General features: G+C 32.9%; 2 protein-coding genes across 3 annotated transcripts in view; one reads left to right on the top strand and one right to left on the bottom strand.

Annotated features, from left to right (window-relative positions):
- The window catches only part of LOC103873306, a 728,778-nt gene that overhangs the window by 579,432 nt on the left and 122,720 nt on the right, over nt 1–26,626 (top strand). The gene's annotated exons all lie outside the window — the stretch shown is intronic.
- LOC103873319 (probable E3 ubiquitin-protein ligase ARI16) lies at nt 6,091–24,874 on the bottom strand. 2 transcript variants are annotated; one of them, XM_009151796.3, is made up of 5 exons: nt 16,068–24,874; nt 15,183–15,984; nt 7,078–15,094; nt 6,838–6,902; nt 6,091–6,700 (listed from the first exon to the last, which is right to left on the bottom strand). In XM_009151796.3, the coding sequence occupies exons 2-3, from the start codon at nt 15,980–15,982 to the stop codon at nt 14,545–14,547; spliced, it is 1,350 nt and encodes a 449-aa protein (XP_009150044.2). In that variant the 5' UTR covers nt 15,983–15,984; nt 16,068–24,874; the 3' UTR covers nt 6,091–6,700; nt 6,838–6,902; nt 7,078–14,544. The 2 variants fall into 2 exon arrangements, with proteins under 2 accessions (XP_009150044.2, XP_033128511.1); XM_033272620.1 differs by having other exon boundaries at nt 15,183–24,874.

The following is a 26,626-nucleotide window of genomic DNA, read 5'->3' as shown; positions in this document are numbered from 1 at the left end:
AATTCATGAGTTCATTAACTCCATAACTCCATATAAATACAAATTTATGAGTTCATAACTCCATAACATAACTCCATAAATGTAACAACTAACAAGTGCATATATAAGTTCGTAAATCCATAACATAACATCAGTACACATAAGTGATAAGTCAAGCTACTTCCTTATCTTCTCCTCCATCTTCTTCCATAAACCCTACAAAACAAGTAACCACAGAAAACACATATACGTTAATACAAGAACATCTGCATCCAAGAGCTATTTCCACACAGATTCATCATACACTCTTCAGACAGATAGACTCTACTTCAGACAAACATACTCTACGTCTCTACTTCACATATACAGCGCAAAAACACAAAAACACAGACTCGCAGACTCTACTTCAGACTCTAATACGTTCTCACACACACAATCTATTCACAATCTACTTCAGACTCTACTTCAGACTACCAAGTTCAATGACAAAGAACTTACACATGAACTCAGGCTTGACACTCTCTCTTATTTTATCCAACGCTCCACCAATAACACTCAGTCCATCTTGAACTATCAAGTTCAAGATGTGAGCGACACACCTCACGTGGAAAAACTCTCCACTGCAGACCAGCTCCCTTCGTAGCTGCTTCTTGAGAATGGACTGCATGTTATCATTTGATGACGCATTGTCCACGGTAATGGTGAATATTTTCTTCTCCAGCTCCCATTCTCTCAGCAACTCCATTATCTTCATCGATATGGCACCACCCGTATGAGGAGGAGGAAACGCATAGAATTCAATAATCCTCGACTTCAGACTCCAATCACTGTCTATGTAATGCGCCGTCAAACACAGATACCCTTCAACCGTCAAAGCTCTCCACAAGTCTGTCGTCAGGCAAATCCTTCCCGGAATCTCTTTTAGCTTCTGTCTCAGTTTCAACTTCTCCCTCTCAAAGATCTTCAAGCAGTCGCTAGCTGCTGTACTTCTGCTCCAGAACTCGACAGTCGGATTCAAATAATGCCATGCTTCCCTGATTCTTCTATACTCAACAAAGGAGTAAGGCAAGTTGTGCTCAATCAAAGCTACAGCAATCATCTCACGAAAAACAAGCTGATCTATCTTCCTACCGGTTCCAGGTGTACTAGGGACAGGATTCAAAGAACAATTTCTCATATGACGCAAAAGGCTCGAGGTTCCACTTCTACGCAGATTTAAGCAATACGAGTGTTTGCAAAATTTACACTGAACATCATTCGAACCATCTGGATACTTCTCTCCTACTATATCAAAATGTTTCCAACATCTAGAGTGTCTGCGTTTACCTCCTCTTTTCCTTTTGATCTGGTTTTCAGCTGTGCTCATGAGAGTATCTTCCACTGCTACTACTTCATCTTCATCTCCTTCTCCATCTCCATCTGAGTTTTGATCCATCAGCTCATCCCCACTCATGTAGTCTGTGTCATTTAGGTCCAAAGTATCTGCATTGTCCATCCTGAAGAGATAAAACAGAGAACAAGTTAGACAATTATCTTCTAAAAAGAAACAGAGGCGATCTTCTACATGAACTTTTCAGAAAAATCATTTGTTTTCTTAAGAACTCAAATGGTAAAGAAACATGTCAAGCAAACAAGAAAAGAACAGCTCAAGTAACAGAGAACAAGTTAGACAATTATCTGCTAGAAAGAAACAGAGAGTAAAGAAACTACTCAAACAGAACTACTAATAAAGATGTCATAAAGAGATACCGATTGAGATACAAGAAATGAACCACTGATCAGTCAACAAAGAGATACCGATTTCAAATAAAGATGTCATAAAGAGATACAAGAAATGAACCACTGATCAGTCAACAAAGAGATACCGATTTCAAATCTCAAAACAAGTAAAGATACTCATTTCAAATCAACAGAAACAGACCCATCTCAGTTACCCATCTCAAGCAAACAAACCATTACACAAACGAACTAATAAAGATGTCATAACTAAAGCCGAAGCTACTGAACCACTGATCAGTCAACAAAGAGATACCGATTTCAAATCTCAAAACAAGTAAAGATACTCATTTCAAATCAACAGAAACAGACCCATCTCAGTTACCCATCACAAGCAAACAAACCATTACAAAAAAAGAACTAATAAAGATGTCATAAACAGTACCTGGAGTTTTTCTCTTGTTATTCTTGTTAGCTTCTTCCCTTTAAGGTTAACGTTACGTTACCAGTGAATCTGCAAACACACAAAGAAACAGAGGAATCACTGATTAGTCAACAAAGAGATACCCATTTCAAATCATAACTAAAGCCGAAGCTACTGAACCTTGTGATTATCCCCATCTAATTTACGCAAACAAATTCAAAAAACCCAGCAATGAAACAGAGGAACCACTGATCAGTCAACAAAGAGATACCCATTTCAAATCTCAAACAAGTAAAACCCATTTCAAATCTCAAACAAGGAGTCACAGACTTACAGATGAAGAGACAAGCTCGAACGGACGGAGAAAGGGAGTCCACAGTAACCAAACCCATTATCTTCCATAGCCCCATTGGTTTCTGATTTTTGACCATTTAAAACCCATATGGAAATGTGGTTGTGACCAATTAAAGCCCAATTAATTGTGGACATGGGCAACCAATGGAAGGCCCGCCCATTTAGCAGCTCTATCCGGAGTGAATGAGAAAATGATAATAAGTCTTTTTGTGATGTTCTTTCAATGTATCAAACAGGACTGAACTCTAAATCCAAAGGAGATTTAATTATTCAAAAGTGACTAAAGTAAAATCACATCCAAATGATGCAGACAACATAATTATTTATTACATACGGATACGGTACTAAGTGACAAACAGAACTTCAGCCTTCAGGGGAGCCAGTTTCAAGAGTCTTGAGATATTGATGGAAGTAGTTACAAGTAGTGGTTTTTGAAATGGCTGACAACCTGAGCTTGAAGAAACTGAAATGTGAGAACTTGATTGATCAACTCTTCTTGATAATCTTGGTACTTAAGAAGAGGCTTTGTAGCTTCTTCTGGAAGGTGCGCCACGTACTGCTTCTTGGCACTTTGGTGCATGGATATGAAATACACATAAGCACAGCTCCATTTCAATACAAGCCTACACTGGACCATAAGCAGAGAGTAGTACTTTACAGCATCAACGTCTCTGACGTTAAAACCGAAGTCATTCGTCAGTCTTGGAACGCGGTTCTCATTTATGGCTTTGAGCTCCGACTTGGAATTCTCATACTCTTGAAGACATGTTGATAGGATAGCACACGGTGGAGTTGAGAACGGAGTTGACAAGATGGTCCTACGTAAGTCAACTAGAGCAAAGGTACCAACAAGAAGTTACGTGGACTAAGGAAGGAGTATTTCATTTTTGTTATTTCTTATTCAATAAAAAACTTGAGGAGATATTTCTTATTAAGTTTAATAAATTTATTAATTTTAATAAGTTTAATAAAGTTATTAAGTTTATTAAGCAAGTTTAATAAATTATTAAGTTTACTAGATCCTTTTTCCGCGCTACGCGCGGATAATATATTTAGTTTTGTTATATTTATAATTTTTTATTTATATGAAAATTTTCATATTTTAATTTTATTTAACTACTTTTTGAAATTTAAAATAATTTTTCTGTGAATATTTTTATAATTTTATATGTAAACCATCGGCTTTTATGTATAGTTTAGTTTTACAATTTTCATCATTATAGCATGAAAATAATATTATTGTCAAATATGTTTCTATTATAACTAACAAAAAATAGTAACACAATTAACTAATTAAATACCTTTTAGCATAACTGAATACTATAAATTATGTAAATTATATTTTGAATGTATTTTACTAACTCTTGCTTTCTGTGTATTTTTTTTTTGGAACACACTTTTAAATTTTTTTATTATGAACGTATATTACTAAGTTTTGCTCTGTGTGTATATTTTTTTGTTTTACTTTGCATTGTTTTTTATTGCCTTATTCTTTAATTGCAGAGAATTGCTATTTTCAATATTAAAAAAATACATGCATTATTGTAGTTTAAAAACGGTATAAGAGGTGGGCTCTAGTGTTTTGTTTGGTATAGTCGTAGTGGTCTAGAATAGAGAATAAAAGTTTCATATATTGTTGATGAAGGAAAAACCATATAATGTGTGGTTTTATTGGATAAAGTAGAAACATAGAATTATACGTGATCAATTTTATTATAATGAACGTATAAGAACGGCTGTTAATGCAAGGTATTCGTAAATTTTGTATGGTTATGTGAGGTAAGATTTACTATGTAAACATGCAGTTGTGCATTTTGTTAACCTGAATTCAAAAGTTTACGTTAACCTTGACTTCCCCTATATATTAATTGAGATTTTTTTTTAAAATTAGAACCTTAAGTTTGTTTTAATTAAAAAAAACCTCATCTTATGTGGTCGTTGTATATGCCTACTAAATCCCATTTAAAAGAATTCTAGAGCACATTATATAAACCATAGTTTTAAAATATAACGTTGGTCGCATATTTTCATTACTAAATATCATAGCAACCGTCGCATTAAAACACAAAGTTAATGTGTTTTAAATACTATTCTGTAATACAGAAACTTGCAATATCTTTCTCGAAAACTTGCTAGGCACTCATAATATCTTTCTCATAAAATATATAATATATTCATTAAATCCCTATATAAGAAATTAAGAAGCATATGCGAAGTTCATTGTGATTACAACTACCGAAAATTGAACAACCTAGAAAAATATATTGCTCCTTGACTTCCAACGGCCGCTTTTAGCCTTGCGTGTAACTTGGAACCATTCAATCCATGTGGAAGATCAAGGCGAAGATCATACAACTTTAGAAATAATATTCTTTTGCAGGTGGTCTTACTACTGAGATGGTCCTAATCGATTCAAATGGGAGTGTTATGATATGTGGACATCTATTTCTTATATAGATTGCTTCAAACATATAGAATGTCCTCAAATTTTATTTGATCCCAAAATTCCAGAGATACAATACTTCAAGTCAATGTAAGCATAATTCCATATGATTTGCTTATGACATATCCTATGAAGAATAAAAAGTATTAACACGGGTCATTGCTGATCTATATATTTACAATTTTACATCATTACAACATTTTTGTTATGGCGTTTTGTTCTTGCGGTTCAAGAGTTAGAGATTTTTAGTTTACTGTATATTTTGGAACAATCATTTTATGCTTCATTTGGGATGATTTATTTTTAAAGTTGTCATACTTATATTTTTTGTATTTTATTTAGAAATAGCCTTTTAAATCGTAATAAACTTATATTTTAAATTCTTTAGAAAATATGGTATGCACTGAATAATTGGGATACGATGCCAAAGCTAGTGGACAACTTATAGAATTTTCGTATTGTTTAACCGTGTATAATAAGAGAATGTTGTATGTGTTGTTTAGTGACAACTTTTATTAGCAATCGCTCAGTGTACCAAAGGCTCCTTACATAAATTGAAGCGCAAGTGTCTATTGCATCTATTAACCTAATTCAGTTTTGAGATTAAATTTGATAAGAAGAAGAATATGTTTGATGGAAAAAAGTATAAGGTTTTTGTGTCATAAGTTTTTAGGCCCAAACTGATCGGTCCATGATATAATACTTATTGTTTAGGTCCACAATTTATAATAATTATGGATTCGTTCCATCCGGCAGAACTTATATTATAACAACAAAAAATATAATTATATATGTGTAAAAAAGTTAATCAAATGTTAAAAATAAATTTTTTAATACTATATTTTTAAATATTTATCAAATTAATTCACCCTGCGCACGGAGTAGTTAATATCCTAGAGGTTGACAGTTTGATAACTTTGAAACTCTCGCTCACAGGGGTGTCCGGATTTAATTACGATAACTATCTTAATGCGCAACCTCGGTTTTTGTTTATAGTTTTTTTTAGCCGATAACACTAATACACTGTATTTTAAATTTTTTTTTTGTTAGGCTGTGCTTAATGCCACCTAGATTTTGATATGATGATAACTTAATAGTTCTTTTTGTGGTGCATACGTTGGCATGCCAATGTTTATCTCTGCCTGTGTTGCTTTGATTCAATCTATATATGTGATTTGTGATAACATATAAACTTTATTACTCCTCCAAATGATCTAAAACATTTCACAACCAAGAAGGTTGGAAAGGCTTTTAAAACAAAAATATCGTACAGTTTTAGAAGAGTTATTCAGAGATGTAAGATGTAGCTAAAACAACAAATCTTATTCAGATGCAATTTAAATTGTAAGAAGAGTGGATAAGTCCAGCCTTTTGACTTCTGAGTACAGAATCATACTTTCATTATTTGCTTGCAGCTAAAAGCAAAAATCATCTCGTAGACAACTGAAGAACAGACTTTCTCTTTTTTTTTTTCAGAATCACTTTCTTGCATTTGGAAATATCATCTTCTCTCCTCCGTGCTCTTGTAGTGCTTCCTCCACAAACCGCTATGTCACTTTATTAAATCAAGGTAGTTGTTGCTGCTGCTTTCAGTGAGCAACGATGATGAAACATCTTCAAGCAGATGAATCAATAGGGTGGAAGGTTTACCAAGTGTAACAGATAAGTGGAGAGGTTCACTGAGTCATATACGACAGAAGCGGTGGCCATGGAAACTTTTTTTCAGATCTTCGACACTGGTGTAGCTCTAACACGTCATCCATTTGCTCTTTTTATCTGGCCCACTACCAATAAGTAAAAAAAAATGATCATCTTGTAGTCTTTACAATCACAAGATAACAAAAAGGACACCTTTGATCCATAAATTAGATAACTTTCTTGTGTTCAGAACCAGAAAGAGTAGAGAGCTGAGAAATATTACCAACGTCACAGTCTGTGACTCACAGCCCAAAGCGTAAAAGTTGACACCATCCTCTCCCAAGTTCTCTGTTCAAAAATAAATTTAAAAAGTAAGTATTTTTTTGTAACTCTTAAAGTGAGTATTTTGATACGTTTAGTTCCAAACAATTAGACGAAACACAATGAATGAAAGCGTGATATTAAGATTTATATCTATATAGTAGAGACAGAGGTGATGAAAAAAGAGAAGCCAAGGAGGAACCTGGATAATGGGTTTGCCTAGGGTTTTCATGTGGGATTGCATATGAATCAAGAGGAAGGGTAACAGGCAGTGATAATTCTGATGATCCGCCTCCGGAATTTTTTGGATCAGAGTCAGATAGCTCTTCCACCAATCGAAGCTGCAATAGCCGTCCCGATCTAATCCACGAAGGACTTTGTCTTTCTAGGATGAAGAAGACCAAACAGATTAATTAATTAATTGACGTCTTCTGGTGAGACTGTCACTTGACAGAAAGGGTTGGAAGATTTCTCTAAATCTGTAATGGTGATTACTGGATTTGAGATGTAAAGTTTCAGTTTTTACGATGAGGTTATATAGGAAGGAATAACTGAATTGTTAGGATTCTGAAGCATTAATGATCCAAAGAGTTAAGATGGGGAGATGTAGAGGTAGAAGAAGATTCACTGCTCCATGGAAACCGAAAGGGTCACTTTGATTTCTCAGAGGAGACTGAACCGACTGAAACCTACTCTACATGGAAGAGGAAGATAACGAAGAGAGGCTTTGGTTGTATATATTGGACCAATGGTTTTGTACATAAACAAACATAATAGTTAGTAAACCAGCCCAGCCCATTCCATAAATCAATATCCAAGCAAATCACAACCTGTCATAAGTCAACAATACACGCGGAACTAAAACGCAAAACACAAACACACGGTGACATGCTCGACTTTGGACGAAGCCCACACTGTGAGACCTGTCTGACGTGTCTAATTAAATGCTTCTGATTGGCTGATTTTTTTTGAAGACGTGGCAGCATGACCATTGAGTATATTGTGCTTTTAGTATAGTATATAGATTATCAAAATAAATTAAGTTTATTAAACTTAATAAATCATTAAATTTTTTAAGTTTAATAAATTATAGATTGACCCCATTAACTTAGCTTAAAATCAATTAAACCCGATTGTGATGTTGCCACCATATTATTATTTACTTCGTACATGTGAAATGTATTAACATAAACTTCGTGTAGTTGTAGACACATTCTCATACATTGGATGGTTTCCACCATATTATAGTAAATTTCGTGTAGCTAGGAAACTTTTTTCCTTCAAAAAAACTACCTGAACTTCTTAAAACGTGCCTAAATCTACATTGACTCTAACAGAAGTTAATCAACCGTTAACAAGATAAACGACGTCGTTTTGATATACGAAGAAAAGTGTCAATTTTGACCCCAACACTCTCAGTCTTACCAAATAGGACCCGAACAAATGTTCAGTGCCAAAAATGACCTGAACTAAATTATAATTTAAGAAAAATTGTCCAAATTTTTTTAAACTTGAATAAATCTACATTGAGAGGTTGATTGTTTGCTGATTCTGGATTAGATTCTAGGTTCTGTTTTTCCAAAATCTACTTTTACCCAATCAAAATTTAACTAAATAGATTTCCTATATTTTAGGAAAACCCGTTTTTCAACCCCTACACCATTTTTATATATAGAAACCAAAATTCACTTTTTATGTGCTTTTATGGTTTCCAAACGACGGATTTCATTTTCTTTCAGTAAATTAGTTTTTCATATATATAAATATATATGCCATTCTAGAAAACAAACAAAAAAACTTACAAATAATAATGTTCTCTACGAATTAAGTTATTTTAATTTTTATCTAAGTTAATTTATAGTTTTTAGTCATTATTTTTACCATAAATATTAAAGAAAAGTATAATAATTTCTTTAGTTATAAGTACTATACCTTTATTACACTGGAATTTAATTTTTTATTTTTTAAATCAAGCTTTTAATTTTATTATATAATGTTTGAATTACAAAACAATTATACATTTTTACCAAAGTTATAAAATATATTTAAACTAAAACTACACTAAAATAAAAAACCAAAATTTAAAATAAATCTTTATTGTTTTCATTTCATTAGTTTTAGAAAAACTAAAAAAATACAGAAAATATACAACCATAAAAATATATAAATAAAAATTATGTTTGCATTTAACCACAGTTTTTATTTACAGTTTTTTAAAAAATAATTTTATTAAATAAATTTATATGTGTTTTGATGACAATATTTTATATTTTATTATTTTGCAGAATAAATATTTTACTATGAACAATATTTTCATTCTATTAGTTTTAAAAACAAAAACCAAAAACTAAAAACCAAAATCTAAAACAACCATTCATGTTTTTCAAAAACCCAAAATCCACTGCAAAATCAAAATCCAAAAAACCAAAACCTAAAATCTAAAAACCAAAAACTAAAACCCAAAAACCAAAAACTAAAATCTAAAACCTGGGGAAACAATCATTACCTTACTCTAACAGAAGTTAGTTAACCGTTAACAAGATAAGACGACGTCATTTTGATATATATATTAAAAATATGTTCATTTCGGGACACAAACCCGTGTCGGGATCTCTTTTTAAAGGGGCACACTAACAACTAAACTAAAATAATATTTTGAAATATTATTACAAATTGAAATTCCCCATTATATAAACTACTATTCTTCTTCATCTTTTCCAATTTAAAATTTTGGTGATTGCTTATATATATTTTAGTTATTTTTTAATATTTTTAATATTGTTTACAAGATATCTTAGTGAAAGAAAGGTAAAAGGCCTCTTAACATAATCTATAGTATTAACTTTGAAAAAATAAAAAAATTACCACTTAAGTTTAAAAATTAAAAATAATTTATATAAGAATTTTATTAATAAATTAACGTCTTAAAGTCTATTTAAGATCATATAATAATAAATATTTTATCATTTATATTTTAGTAAGATATAAGTTTATTAAAGATATGATAAATAAAAAACATGTTAATGTATTTATATAAATCAGAAAAAATTGTCACCAAAATCTTAAATTGGATAAGATGAAGAATAATAGTAGTTTATATAATTTAAAATTTGTACTAATATTTCAAAAAGTTACTTTTATCTAGTTGTTAGTGTGCCCCTTTAAAAGGGTATCACAACACGATTTGAGTTCTGGAATGAACAGTTTTTTTAGAAAAAAATAAAAATAAATTATATATATATATATATATATATATATATATATATATATATATATATATATATATATATATATATATATCAAAACGACGTCGTTTTATCTTGTTAATGGTTGACTAACTTCTGTTAGAGTCAATGTAGATTTATGTAAGTTTTAAGAAATTCAGGTAGCTTTTCTTAAATTATAATTAAGTCGAGGTCGGTTTTGGTATTTACCATTTGTTCGGGTCCTATTTGGCACGACTGAGAGTATTGGGGTCGAAATTGACACTTTTCCTTGTATATCAAAACAACGTCATTTTATCTTGTTAACGATTCACTAACTTCTGTTAGAGTCAACATAGAATTAAGCACGTTTTAAAAAGTTTGGTAGTTTTTTTGAATTATTATTGAGTTGAAGTCGTATTTAGCACTGATCAATTGTTCGTGTCGTATTTGGCATGACCTAAATTGTTGGGATCGAAATTGACACTTTTCCCAAGGTTCGAAGACAAAGATGATTGTTGTAGACTTATGTTTAAAGAAAACACTTGATGAGTAGTAGTGTGTAAAGCCAAGCCCATTATATAGAAGAATCCTGAAAAAGTTATTGAAAACTTAGAAAAAAAAATGGTTTGCGGATATTGAAACCACCTTTCCATGGTTGACTAGTTGTTGGAGTTCGGTGAAGAGGAAATTCTCGTGCAAGTCTCATTTGGTACTGCCATTACTGAGAGATCAAGCGCCACTGTCTATGAACTGGCAGATGGGAACGAGGAAGATGCAGTGGGAGCAGAGAAGAGGAGTTGATCAACTACTCTTTCTCTGGGCCTAAGTTTTTTATATGGACTGGTCAGATTACGACCCAAATAAATCACTAGATATGAATCTGAAAATAATATGGAAAACTTGTTTTACCCTCATGTTATGTAGACAATGAGATTTAAAAAAAATCGATTAACAATGGATTATGGACCAATGGTATAAGAAATTTCACTAGAGCGTCAAGAGTAGAAAAGAATAAATGCATCAATGTCTCGAAGATGTTCAATTTGTCATTGTCAGTGCTGGTGTAATTAGGTGGGTATGAAACAAATATCTGAATTTTTTAAGGAATCCCTGATTCGTTTTGCCATGTCAACAATTTTCTAACTTTTTTTTCTTGTAGAGTAATAAAAAAGGAGAGAAAATACTCTCTCATCTCTGTAGAATAAAAAAATAAAACCCTAGCTGCCGTTCAACTTACTTTCGTTTCTGCTTCTCTGGCGCTTGGCGTCGTGAGAGGAACCTCGCCTCCACCTTTTTGCTCCTAACAATTCTTCATCCATGGGTGAGGTCCTTAATCAAACGCGAGTTATGGGGGTTTCTTGGTTCTCCGGTGGAGCTACGTCTGCGAGGCTTGGAGAGCAGGTGACTAGTTGCGATGCTCTGAGGATTAGTGCTGGTGACGATCTCTCTCTCTTCTCTCCTTCGTCTTGTGGTCTGCTTCGAGATCTGTGAAGTGGTCGGTGAAGGAGCTACGGTGGTGATGAAGTTGTGGGTGTAGTGAAGTGAAGTGTGAACTCGTGGTGTGCTTTTGCTGGGTGTCTTCTGTGACTAAATCTGCATGAGGACGGTAGATGTGAGGTCGGTGTCGCTCTCTGGCAGTGAAGCTAACCGAGGGTTCTCCTCTACCTCTCTCTCCATTAGCACTCATAGATTAAGTTGTTACTTTTCTTGATAGTCTGGACCTCTCTCCGTTAAGTTTAGAAACTCACTGTGGAAGTTTTCTGATTCGCAGTGAGGTGCTTCTCCTTCACACTGTGGGTTGCTATTAAGATGCTTGAGTCTGAGGTATTCTGGTCCGTCTCCAGGGGCGAAGCCAGGTTGGAAGGAAGGGGTGCACATGCACCCATTGTTATTTATTAATTGAAATTTTTTACATTGGACATGTTATGTGAAAGAGGCATACTTAGTTAAGGTGCACCCACAATTACTCAAGATCATGGGTTCGAATACCCCGTTTTTTAACTTTTGTCATTATACATATCAACTATTTAATTATGTGCACCCAGTATGAAAAAGGTCTGGCTTCGCCCCTGTCTCTCTCTCTCCTCAAAGCGGTCTTCTGTTTCTAAGGTTGCAAGCGGTGGTTCTCCAAGCGGAAGCAGCGGTCATGTACCCCGTAGCTAGGGTTTCCACCAACAGGTATGTTCTGGTTTCCACCAACTTGTATGTTCCAGTTTCTTTTGGTTATCTTGTTCAATTCATTTTGGTTAATGATGTGCCTCAGTCCGTAGATCAGTCCGTGGAATCAGACCAGCATGAAGATCAGGACGTACTGAACATTTCAACCGAGGTTCACTCGTTCGACCGTGCCGGACAGACCAACCGAGCCGTGTACCGGATCAACCCGCGTTCGTCCGGAATGGAACTTCAGCTTGAACCACGACTAGGCGACTGAACTGACTGTACCGAAGCTCATCTTTCCCGACCAACTCGACAAGCTAAGATTGATGGTCAAGCCAGAATCAACTTAGGACGAGCCAATTCCGATTAAGACCGCAGCTTCTCTCTTTTGGCCCGTTTGGCTCGTACCACATGCACCGGCGACCGTTCTGATGATCTTGCTTCCTTGTTCGATCCAATGATGGACTTCTCTTTTGGATATTTCTCTAAGGCAAGGATCCTTAAGCTTTCTGAAGACTTGGGTCATGCTGGAACACAACTTGTCCGATCAGAACGTCCCGTAGCCCTTACTGATCGTCCCGCGCACGTACTGATCCTTACCGCATTGGACACAGCCAGTTCGGATGAACCTGGACAGTAGCCGAACGGTCATCTTGACTAGTCTTCTCCATTTTCCGTACCTTGGCCAGATCTAGTCAAATTTATCTTTCCTGTGTCTTGTTTTCCCACAATTCTCATTATTGTATGTGACTACAAAACTCTATAAGTATGTAACTTTTTTCTTATGAAATGATAATCGATTTTCTTCTTCTTATTTAAGTTTATACTCTTTGTTCTTTGATTATAACACTTCTCGCTTTTTTGGTGTGGTTAGGTCCAAGTTGACACCTCTTTTCTCGTTGGATTTGTGCGTCATATAAAGCAACGGACCGAGTTTGCTCTTTTGTTGGACCGGTGCGTCATATCCGGCAACAAAGTAGTTCGGGAATATCAGCAGCCTTTCCGCAACTGTTGTGCGACCCATCATTCCATCAGTTCTGTTCATATCCAATCCTTACCGGAAGAGTGATCCGTTCCTAGGGTCCTTCAGTTAAGGCTCTCAATCTGGCTCAATTCTAGGATTATTGCTTAGGCCCGCTATAAACCGGATTAGAGAAAATTCTAAAAAATTTAAATTAATGCAACAAATTTTAGCAAAAAAACAAGTTTCTGATTTATTCCAGTCTGATATCATCCGGAAATCTGGTGTTTAGATAACTGGTAAAATATAGGTTTTTTTAACTAAATATTCAACTTGTTTCATAAAAATTAACTTAAAAATTAATATTTAATATAAAATAAAAGTAATGTAAAGTATATGTTGAAATGTTGTAATAATATAATTTTATACGCATGTATTTATAAGCATATAGATCATATCTGATTTTTTTTAAATGTTATTGTTTTATTTTATTTATTGAATCTATGAATATCTCTTTTTTTTTTTTGGATTAAACCTAAATCGATTACAGTAAAATATGAATTTCAGATATTTTGTCCACCCTAGTACAACGTGTCTTATTTAGTCATCACTTCGATTGGCAAGAAGTTTTTTCGTCTTCAATAACTACCTTTGTCGTCTTGTTCATGTTTGATGAGGTATTGATATTCAGAGCCAAAGGTCATGTGAGAGCTTATTTTTTCGAGAGCTTCATCAACCACAAGAGACCGATACAACTTCTATATTAATTTTCAGGTTTAGGCGGACAAATATGATTTTCTACGTTTTGCGGCAAAACATGATTTTCGTGGAAATGTTTTCGGGATTTGGCTGGGAAACATGATTGCCTGGTTTGGCGTGAAAACGTGATTTTGCTGTTTTAGCAAGTTAAACGTGATTTTCCGGTTTTGAAGAAAAAAAATACAATTATAATTTAAGCGAAAAAACACGATTTTCGGTTTTGGGGGAAATGAGATTTTTTGTTTTTAGTGAAAAATGTGATTTTCCGATTAAAAGTATTATATAATCGTTATAATAACTAATTTAATTAATTTTTTATTTTAATATTAAAGGTATTTAAGTCTTTGGATTTTGAGATGCAAATGTAGCATCCAAACTCTATATTTTTTAGTATCTGAAATATCTAGGTATTCTAGATATTATAGATGCTACATCTACATGCTGATGCAATTGTGTCCAAACGAACAACATCTGAATATGCAGGGTGAATACAAAAACGAACAGGTACTTAATTATTCAAAAGTCTTCAAAGTACAATCACATTCAAATGATCCAGAGAAAATCTTATAAATTACATATGGAACTAAGTGTCAACCTGAATTTCAGGAAAACCACTTTCAAGAGTCTTGACGTATTCATGGAAGTAGTTACCAGTGATTGTTGAACTGTAAGACAACTCGACCTTGAAGGAACTGAAATCACCAGATGTGAGAGCTTTATTCATCAACTCTTCTTGAGTCGCTTTGTGCCTAAGAAGTGTCTTTCGAGCTTCTCCTCGAAGGTGCTTCACATACTGCGTCTTGGGGCTTTGGTACATGGCTATGAAATATTCATAAGCACAGCTCCATTTCAATACAAGCCTACACTGGACCATAAGCAGAGTTGCTTCCTTTACAGCATCAACGTCTTGCTCGTTAAAACTGCTGTTATCCGTCAGTCTTGGAACGCCGTTCTCCTCTATGGCTTTGAGATCCGACTTGGAATTCTCATACTCTTCAAGACATGTCTCCCACAGACGCAGGTAACTAGAATCATCCACTTGTTTCATTGATAGTTGAAACAAGAGTTCAACACAGTTCCAGTTTCCGTTGTGCTCTTCCTCTGACAGTAAGCAGCGCCAACAGAAGCTACAACTGATCATTGTGAAACAATAAAGTAAAACATGAAAGCGTTCTGATTTAAAAAACAAAGAGATCTAAGTTTTAAGAGATGAGGGCAAACCTGCAGATACAAGTTATCATTCTCAAAACAGGGTCATCGGTCCTCTGCACGTGACAGTTGCAGTTAGGACAACGTTTGGTGTTTTCAAGGAGCCAAGCATTGCTCTTTAACGTATCCAAGGTGGAGCTAAACCAAACAGAAGCATCGTTGCAGGTCACGGGTCGATGTGACTCGAGCGTGCAACTCCAACAGAATGTGTGACCACACAAACACACCACACCAAAGTCAAGATCATCATCTTCCAACAGATCCTCATGAAGCTCGATGGCGTATTCGCAACCTGGCGCAGGACACCACTTGATCGATTCCTTGTTGGCCTCCACGAAAGATCCCAGAACGTATCTATTGTACATCATCTTCACAGCTGGTTCTGTGAGTTTCTCAATCGTATCGGGTCCAACTGGAGCAACACAGTCTGGGTTAGGGCAAAGGACGACTCTCTCTTCCTCCTCCGTCAGAAGGTTGTTGAGATGACTTCTCCAACAAGTTTCAGAAAACTTGTGTGAACAAAAGGGTGTGGAGACCAGATTTTCTTGACCTGCGAAAGAAGACACAGAATCGTTTTCTTGACACGAACTGAAAACTTTAACCAAACCTAAGTCCGAGAGGAGTTTCTCCTTGTCGTCGCCCAAACGGTCTGAAGCCTTGAACGAGTTCCAACGGAGAGAGATTAGGATTAAGGTTGCATCAGATTTGGACAGCAAGAAGACTTCCGAGATCTGGTTGATTTCCCTCGTCATCTTCTCACCAACTTCATTTGTTGTGAGAACAGCGTAAAGTGATTGACCATCGGTTTCCATAGCTGAGAAAAAAATAACAAACTTATGAACAACATAAAAGACGTAAAGAAAAGTCTTTGTGAATTGTTGTACGTGATTTTCTTACCAGCTAGCTAATCGAAGGGGAAGCAACTCAGAGGTTTAAAGGCAAAGATGATTGTAGACTTAGAAAATGCTCTCTTGATGAGTAGTGTATCAACCCAAGCTCATTATATAGAAGAATCTTGAATAAGTTAATTTTTTATATTTGTCGATAAATGTAAAATTAAAAGTTATCAAATTCTATCATAAATCTCTGATATGTGGTTAAGAAAACAGATAAAATTTAGTAATCATATCCAAAAGATAACATCATGAAATTACGAAAGATTTACTTCATTTAGTCCTAAACAATATAGCCTAACAATTATTGACGCGTGTCGCTAAATGTAAAATTATACATATCATATTCTATCATAAAATCTCTGATATGTGGTTAAGAAAACATATAAAATTTGCGAATCATATCCAAAAGAAATCATAAGAGATCATGAAAACAAATTACCTCATTTAGTCCTAAGTAATATAACCTAGCGAATATTGATGCGTGTCGATAATAGTAAAACTATACATTATCATATTCCATCATAAAATCTCTGATATGTGGTTAAGAAAACATATTAAATTTAGTAATCATATCCAAAAGATATCATCATGAAATTACGAAAGACTTACTTCATTTAGTCCTAAACAATATAGCCTAACAATTATTGACGCGTGTCGCTAAATGTAAATTATACATTATCATATTCTATCATAAAATCTCTTATATGTGGTTAAGAAAACATATAAAATTTAGCAATCATATCCAAAAGATATCATCATAAAATTACGAAAGACTTACTTCATTTAGTCCTAAATAATATAGCCTAACAATTATTGACGCGTGTCGCTAAATGTAAATTATACATTATCATATTCTATCTTAAAGTCTCTTATATGTGGTTAAGAAAAAATATAAAATTTAGCTCATTTGGTCCTAAATAATATAACCTAGCGATTATTGACGCGTGTCGATAATAGTAAAACTATACATTATCATATTCCATCATAAAATATATGATCTGTGGTTAAGATGATTGAAGCCTAAGTTTTAAGTCTCTTGATGAGTAGTGTATAAAGCCAAATTCATTATATAGAAGAAACCTGAAAATTTTATTTCTTAAGAAAAATTGGAAAATTATTAATTTCTGCTTGAAAATTTTAATGCTAATTTACATAAATTTTCAGTTTTATATCAATATTGTAGAAAATATTTTTTTTTACCAATGTAAAATTACACGCTATCAATAATGTATGGATATAAAAACATAAAAGATAAGAAAATACTGAGTGGATATAAAAACATAAAAGGTTTGCTAATCATATCCAAAAGATAAGAAAATATTGAGTATTGTAACATTTGTCGTGAGATTGAGAATGAGATTGTGAAAAATTCCTTGATTTAGTGCTAAGTCGTATAACCTGACGATCACTGACACGTGTCTATATCTGTTTTTTTATAAAGCTAAACTGGTGCTGACGAATAACCAGCCCGTATAATTATTTTCTTACAAATTATAATTTTTATTTTATAGAGAATTGGGATATTATATTAAAACTAGATGAAAATAAAGTTAAGTTGTCTCTCTTTTCCTTTGCAGCTGCTCGGTTTCCATGTGTTTTCAATATTGCAAATCATAGTTGTCAAGAAAATTATAATTCGATACATTGAAAATTTGTATATATATATGATAAAATACAGTTTCAAACCTAACGACCGTAGTGAAAAGCATTAGTATGTAATAATTACCTCATTTTAATAACCATCCTAAGTTTATGATGCAAATTGATCAAGATGATGGATGAGGAATGTTTACTTGTATCAGAGGAACCCATGATTCATACACGGACCAAGTGATTTAAAAAAAAAGGTTTTGATGGGGTTTGAACGATTAGAAACATGAAGACCATACAGCCCAAAAAGAAAATATTTAGACGTGTATATGGGTTCAAGATATTGACCTAATAATTGTGGCCCAAAATAATGGTTAGCCGAAGATGGGTGATATAAGATTGGAATCATTCCATCACCAAGAGTTTCCAACTTATAGATGATTACAGTGGGACGAAGTGGGGATGAAAAATGGGATAGGAGATTGTCTCACTCAATCAATGGACGAACCGGGATGTTAAATTACTCAACAACTCAATCTGCATGCTTCAATAGCAATCGCCCACAAAGAATTAATTAAAGAACAAGAGAAAGAAAGTAATTCAAATTTTGAATGCAGCTTTGGGCACTGTCCCATATACCATCTAACCCAAGTGTCTTTCCAACAACACTCTTATATATCAATATGGACTTTTTTAGGACAACTAAAGATAGTTTGATAGCTGCATTTCCATAGATTTTATGGTACATTTGAAAAAGTCGGAATGAAAGACAGTATCGTAATATTGATGAGGATCCACAGGATATTTTACAATTGGCAGATACATAATCTATATTCTGGGAAGAAGCTCAAATGAAGGGACAAAAGAATGTAAACAAGATTCAAGAAAACATGGTGTCAAGGATCCATTTAGCTCATAAAACATACAACATTCTTGTCGCAATCATGCGTATAGAAAACATGTACCAATATCAAACTGAAACTCGACGATAAGGCAAAGTCTTGAAGCCCTTTCTGGCTTTATAAAGCCAGTTTCTTATAAAAATCAAAAAATATACGAGAAATCTTCACGCATCAAAGCATTTCATTCTGTTTCCGTTGAACCAAGTGAGTCATGGAAAAACATCGAGAACATTTGCGACAAAGAAAAATCGGAATAAAATTAGCAGAGAACACAACAAAGGAAACACTTTCTTCCCGATCGTTGGCTAGATTTACCGCTGGTTGACCAATTCGTTCCAGAAACAAATATGTCATGAGAATCCTCTCAAAAGCCTATGAAAAACGTTCTGTGACTAGATCACAGTGAAATAAACTTCGGTAACACTCTATGAGTAACTCCAAGCAACTTTCACGAAAGATCGAAATCAAAGCAGAAACGTTTCTCGTAAAACCCGCAGAAACAACTCTACTTTGACATGTGTATATATATCACCGATTTATAACCTTCGTAAAACCGGTCGCCCATTACTTACGCGATTAATCCTTCGTACAATCAGAGCAAGTTATACGAAGAAACTTTCAAAACTTTCAAAAGAATTTTCGTATAGTAAATACAAGGCTGTAAGATCTGACTTTGGATGATCAATCTAAACTCTATCTTTTCGCATTACAATCTAATAGATCTCATTTTTTAGCCCTGCGGCTCGCTTGCTTCTGCCTTTCGTTCCCTCGGTCACATCCGAGCAGGCAATCATCCGGAAACTGACTCCGCACTGGTTATGTATCAAACCTCTTAGGCTTCGTCTTTCTCAGACAAAAACTAATCAATTTTCATAAGACTATATGTAACATTATACAAAACATTCATCTTAACATGGATAACCCCGGCAAACTTAGCCTGTCAATCTCGACAAGCGCTCTTTGGCCCTCGGTCAATTACGCTTTCCAGTAAAAGTCTGAACCAGAATTCAGCATCCTCTTTATGGACAATCGTAAACTAACATGACCTTAATGTTAACACGAAAGTACCATGGTCTAATCCTTGACCTACAACGTCCTTGGCTATCTGAGTGAACACATCGTTCATGCCAAGCCAAAGTATTTGAGAAACCATCGCTCCATCACTTAACGGCTAAACGACAATCTGCGATTTATCTAAAAACGTCATGGGACTATTAAAAAAATAATTATCGTATAACTCATAGTCGGAAATCATATGATAAATTCTTCGTAACAAAACTCAGTCCTAACAACCAAACGGTTAACGGAAAACCTAAACTCGTCGACAAGCGACCAAGTTCAATATGTTCCACAATTTACTTTAAGCCCGCTACGTTTGACCCCTAACACGCGGCATATAAGAAAAAATTTCTAACAAAGCTCCTAGAGTTATACTAAACATCCTCAAAAATGCACGAAATATATCTCGGAAGGCCAAAACTTCACAAAGCACTATGAAAGGAAACACTTCTTCCCATGGACAAATTTACAAGACCCCTCGGTCCTAATTCCTCGATCGCAAATCAAACTATTAGCATCTAAACAGCAACAACTGTTTTGGTTGCGAACATCCGCGCCAGACAAAGCAAAAATGTTTCTCCGACATAGGGTTAAGACTAAACTCTTGCAATACCGCAAAACATCTTCAAGCCCGCAAATATTTCATCCACAAAACGCTGCATGCAAAATAAAAATCAATCTTCAACATCGCGAGACGTCGCAGATGCTTGAAGAATAAGTTTTTTCGACAAAAATACCTTCCTCGAAAAAAACACCTTCTTGGAAGACCAAATAGTCATCTTCTCAAACACGTAATCTTCGCGAAGTTTCAAAAACGGTAATATCTACCATTATGTTTGTTGCTGATCACAAAAAACTCTTAACGTCCTAAACAGACCTAGCCATCTCATAGAGATAGCTCTCAGACATCCGACACAAGGATAGTAGCGCTATAAAATAAATCTGAAATTGTGGTCAGCAATTCCAGGAGACTTAGAAATTTTCCTTGGAGAGATGCTCGGTTCCAACCATACAAGTCGTATAAGCCGAGAACATATCGCGGACTTTAAATCGGTATGGAATCAGGCTGAAACTGTAATAGGATACGTAAGCCGAATTAGTCATCGCACACCCTAAAACAAGAAATAAGCCTAGGTCATGCCCTAAACCCATCACACTGGTCTCTAACATCTCTAGGCATGATATCGAAAGATACGAGATCCCAAAATATGTCTCTTCGTTTGTGTTCCAACGTTCATGAAATTCCAAAAAGCAAAATTTTCGAACATTTTCAACTAAAACGAACATCGATTATAACGATCTAACAAAGAGTTAGAATATGAGATGACAACTTATAAACTTCCCTCTACATTCATACGAATACAAACATGCTCTTAAAATTCTAAACTCAATTCATTAGAACAGCCAACAAAGCTAGTCTCAAGGCGGACAAAGGTCCAATATAAAATGCCATCGGCAGCAACATGCCTGATAACCTCTACATGATATATAAACTGGACCGTAAAGGTCTCACTGGAAAACAGGTCATAAGAATCTTAATTCCAGGATGAACTACGAAAAGCTTGATCCCTTCGACAAGGGTACGTAGGCAGCCTTCACAAGGTGCAGCCCTAATCTTATTGCACTCCACTTTTAGTAGAGTGAGCAGACCATTTCCATCCATTAATTCCGCCTAACTTACCTGACCTGCCTAACCATCCGCATGAACACCGCAAAAATTCTAGCGAGCTGGGGCGCTAATTGTTGGAGTTAAAATCGGTCACGACGGAATCAATGTCAAAAAGTTCTCAAAAAATATCTCTCTTTAAGAAAGAGATAATAGTTAAAAAAAATGGAAAACCGAAATTGAGTTTCGTATGAATTCTGAAAAGGATTCATACGATAAGCCCACGAGAAAAGTTACTCAAATCCTCGGACAAACGGATCCTGAGCATCGAAACAATGAAATAACTATAAGGCTTTATCGTCCAACTCGCCGAACGGGCGAGTTGGACCAAACAAGTCATCCAACTCGCCGAATGGGCGAGTTGGACCGAACACACCATCCAACTCGCCCAACGGCCATCCCGGTTTGTCCATACAATTTTCTGGTCAATTAGGTTGCCTTCTAGTCGTCCATTCTGGTCTATAATCACTCTAAGTTTCATAAATGCCTCATCAAGGCCAATAGCCTTCTCTCGGCCAATACCTCATGAATAATGCTAATTAGCTCTCCAATAAGCCCAGTAAACCGTGATATGATCCTTTACCTTTCTGGTTCATGTATTGACTTCCAAAAATTGATTTTGAAGCTGATCCAGATTGCACCAGGAACGACCAATAAAGTGGACCAAATACTCATTCAATTTGTGTTTCAGGCTGTGGTGTATCATGTTTGGAGAGAACACAATGCTCTTAGGCATCAGCAAGGATTGAAGGGGACATACCAAATGATCAGTGCTATCAACAAACTAATCAAGAACATAATTACTTCTCTTAGGTATTAAGCAGATTACAAACTTAATGGTGATGATGACATAGGATCCGGAGTTACATCCAAAAACTTATATATAGTTTGTGGAATCAAAGCTACCAAGCTTTATGGTTGTTTCAATTTTGCTTGAATCTTCGTTCGAAATTATTGTAATGATGCCTGATATAGAGAATTTTAATAAGAATTACGTAGTTAAAAAAAATTATAAGAATGATTATTGATATCTATTGTCAAACTATCTCATGTGTAATTTGTAATCAGCTAGCCTATGTTTGTGTGTCTTTATAATATGCTTTGAATGGTGACCAAAGAACGGAGGGGAACACTGAATTCCTTATCATTCCCAAAAAAAAATCACCATTCACAAGGAATAGTTTTTCCTTTTTGTTCCTCTCCATTCCCTTTTTTTGTAGAGAATTATAGAACAAAAGCATTCCTTGTTAAATTTGATAAGAAACAAACATTTCTTTTCATTCCTGCAATTTTATTTCTATACGTTCCTTTCCTATTCGTTCTTCGTGTTCCCGAAAAGGTCACCAGTCGGAAAATGTCATGTTTCTATCCCACTTCGTTTTTCTTTCAGTGCATCAAACAAGAAAAAACTCTCAGATCCGCAGGAAATGAGGGGATATATATTACATACCTTACTAAGTGTCAACCTGAATTTTAGGGAAACCACATTCAAAGAAAAACCACTATGCCTTAATCAACTTTGTAAAGTAGTAATATGAATGAAGCTTCAAGGAAAAGGAACAGGGGACAATTACTCCAAAGGATAAAATTATTTGTTTAAAATAACTATAATCTTACTAAAATGAATATTACAACATTATTAGACATGAGATTGTGAAAAAGATTAACTTGAACTAGATTTTGACGCGGGTGTTTGTTTTAACTTTTCTATACATAAATTATTGTTTTACAACAGAAGTGGTATATATGTTTAACGTTAATCATATACTTAAATGTTTATATATAACTATTTCAAATACAATAATTTTATAATTTACATGTTATAATTAATCAACTGTTTAAAACATATGATTTCTTACTTTTTATTATATATTTATCTTATTGTATTTGCATTTAGTTATTAAGCAAATTAATATATTCATGAAAAAACTTCTTATTATATATTTATCTTTTTACCAATATTTTTTATGCTTATTCATTTTAGATAATATATGTATATCTATATATATAAAAATATGTTCGCTTCACTCCTGCTTTACCACGTCATAAAGTCAGTTCCTTAAAGGCCGACACGTGTCCGGGTTGGATGATACTCACCGTTTCACTTAATCACAATTATTAATGGGCTTTTCTCTTTTTGTTAATAAATATTTCATATCAGTGTTTTGGGCTTAACATAATTGGGTTTCTGGGCTGTACGATATCACATGAGGGGGTCCCATATGAGACGACTTCTTCTCCAAAAATAATGTCGACGAACGAAAGGCAGATCTACTGCGTTTTAACAATTCTGGTTCAAACCTACGGCCAATGAAGATTTGCTGCACCGGCCACATTGAATTCCGACCAAGGTCAGTTGGAAGGCGTCGTATTTGGCTGTTCGATTCCGCTTCTTCTACCCTTGGTTAAATTTTGGAACCGTTATGGAAGTCGGTTGGATTCATGCATCCTCATTGAGTATCACATTAAATCATTCAATGAATCCCATTAAAACATTTAACTCAAATATAACTAATCTTAACATAAATAATCCTTCGACGCCCTAAAATTCTCAAAACCCATAAACATTATTATATACTTCTCTTAACAAAATTTTACAAAACATACATACAAATGGAATATTAATTACATCACAAAAAAATGCATGAATTACTTTAGGAATGACTTCAAGTTTTAAGTCTTATTCGCAAAAAATTAAAAACCCTTAAATAAGTTATTTTAATTAAGAATAATATAAACAAAACATTTGAATTAAATAAATATTAAAAATATAATGTCATTTATCAGAGAATAGTGAAATTTACTGTCATTATAATTCAAAACAAAAATATAATTATAATAATCTCATAAGTCTTTCATTATTTTTTCGTTTATAATATTTTTTAACCTATCATAATTTTAAATTACTTCATAAATTATTATAAAATCACTTTTATTATAACTTTCTGCCCGTAGGGCAGGCCGACCATAGTTATTGTATATACAAAAGTCTAAGATATGTTAATTTTTTTTGACATATTTTATATAGTTTGCTAATTTTAAGCCGTTCTATCATCATATTTTATTTTTAAAATAAATAGTTTATATTTATGAAAATAAAATTTATCAATTTATCAATTGAATATACTTTTATCATATTTATTTATGTATAATAATGATATTTTAACATGATCATGACTATAAAGTAGATAAAATAAGAATTTTTTTTTACAGCAAACAATTCACACATTAAGTTATTATTAAAATATTTTACACAGATTTATTACAATTTTTAAAATATAATATATAAATTGTATATATTAAAATAGAAGTCATAACTTCTTTCACGTGTGATTTTTAATTTGAACCATCATTTAAAAATCTTATTAAGTGTATTTTATTAACACTAATAATACATAGAATATTTAAAATACTTGAATCATAATATCTTTCGACATCTTTTCATTTTAAATATAAATATGTTTATTTTAAATTCTAACAAATCTTTTTTAAAAGATTCTTACAAGATCTTCATTTTCAAAAATATATTTAAATATTTTCACTAATTTCAAATTTAGTGTGAAATATTATTATACATTAATATATTCAGTTATCGTTTATAAAATGAAAAACATCCGCGCAGTTGCGCGGATCAAAATCTAGTATATTTTATTTTATTTTTATTTTTTTTTTTGTCGACTCTAGTATATTTTATATTATATTTAAAATAAACATATCTATTCTATTAAATTAGGAACAAGACTTATTGATATATGTTTAGTCCAACTATTATTTTTCACATGTTGTACTTAAAAAAAAACCAAATATTTTATAACTGCATGAAAATTAAACAAACTTTATTTCGGTAACTACCTTCTATTGGTCAATACATATTTTTTGTAACCTCCTCACCAAAATTATCGGTGGCCACTTCTTTTCAAGATTATATTAGCCAACAATCTATACTATTATTTACGAAGCGATTTAGCTTATTTGTCATGATTTCTATGATTTTAGTTAATTTTGCTTATTTGTCATGTTTTAATTATTTTTAAGCTGAATCATTAATTTATTAATTGTTTTTAGTTGAGTCTATAATTTATTAATTTAAATAATATAACTATAAAATATGTAATTAGATATATAATTATTTTGATTTTGCTTATTTGTCATGTTTTTCATGATTTTAGTAAATTTTGCTTATTTGTCATGTTTTTATTAGGTTATATATATAATTAAAAACAAATTTTGATTTAATATTATTAAAATATATATGTTATATTAAAATTCTTATTTTTTATTTGTCATATTTTATTAGGTTTTAAGCTTTTATATAGGTCATTGATTTATTATTAGTTTTTAACTGAATATTTATTAATTTTCACAAAACCCGTAATGAATTTTATATATAATAAAAACGCATTTTATTTTAATAATATTAAATTTATATGCTATATTAAATAATTAATTATAAACTAATATAATAAAATTGTGAAAAATATATTTAAAAATTAAGAGAATTCTAAAACAATATGTTTTTATTATAAAGTTAAAAACTAAGATATAAAACAGTTTATAATTAAATATTAGTCAAACAAAAATATGTATATAAAGATATTTTATAAACTATTTCTAATAAATGAGTGTTTTAAAACTTTTAACACAATAATAAGTACATAGTTTGATAAACGTTTTTTTGACATATATAAATAATTTGATGTTTGATTTAACTATTTAAAATCATGAATAATAATTTAACTTGTGATTGAGTTCAAAACAATTTTTCTTCTTTTTACTTTAAACCAGTTTAAGTTTAATCTGTGAAACACTATAGCTTTAGTTGTTGACCACTAGAAGAGTGAAAAAATGAACAAAATAAAAATTAAATTTTATTTGAGGAATTGAAAAAAATTAAAAAAAAATATGAATTTTGTTCGATTTGTTCCTTATCAAAATTGCATATGGAAATATTTTCTTATAAATTCATTCCTCCATGGAGAATTTAGTAGAAAAAAATGGGATCTACCTTTCAATAATTTGACTAAAATTCAACATATCTGGTATAAATTTTTAGGAACCAAAAATTCACTATAATTTTTTTCCTTCCACATGTTCACTAATTAGAGTTTTATAGTGCTGATTTTTGGATTAATGAGATATAGAATAATAAGTATTTGTAAGATGATTATGCCCGCATATGCATGTAAAACACCTAATTATATATTATGTAACAATTATTCAAACGAAGATATAGCAACAATTATCGGTGATCATCCTTATTGCTGCAGCGAAAGTTTTCCTCTTAATAGTCTGTTTCCAAATTTTGGCCCTTTTTATTATATTTTTGTACCTAAGATATAAAAA

The sequence above is a fragment of the Brassica rapa genome, chromosome A06 (assembly GCF_000309985.2).
Source record: "Brassica rapa cultivar Chiifu-401-42 chromosome A06, CAAS_Brap_v3.01, whole genome shotgun sequence".
Lineage (NCBI taxonomy): Eukaryota > Viridiplantae > Streptophyta > Magnoliopsida > Brassicales > Brassicaceae > Brassica > Brassica rapa.
This window is presented reverse-complemented; position numbering and strand designations above follow the sequence as displayed.

What these genes read in the sequence shown, in the direction of transcription:
- LOC103873319 (XM_033272620.1), bottom strand. Translation starts at nt 15,982, where the DNA reads ATGGAAACCGATGGTCAATCACTTTACGCTGTTCTCACAACAAATGAA. An exon ending in ATGATAACTTGTATCTGCAG is followed by an intron (nt 15,095 to 15,182) that starts GTTTGCCCTCAT and finishes CACAATGATCAG; the next exon opens with TTGTAGCTTCTGTTGGCGCT.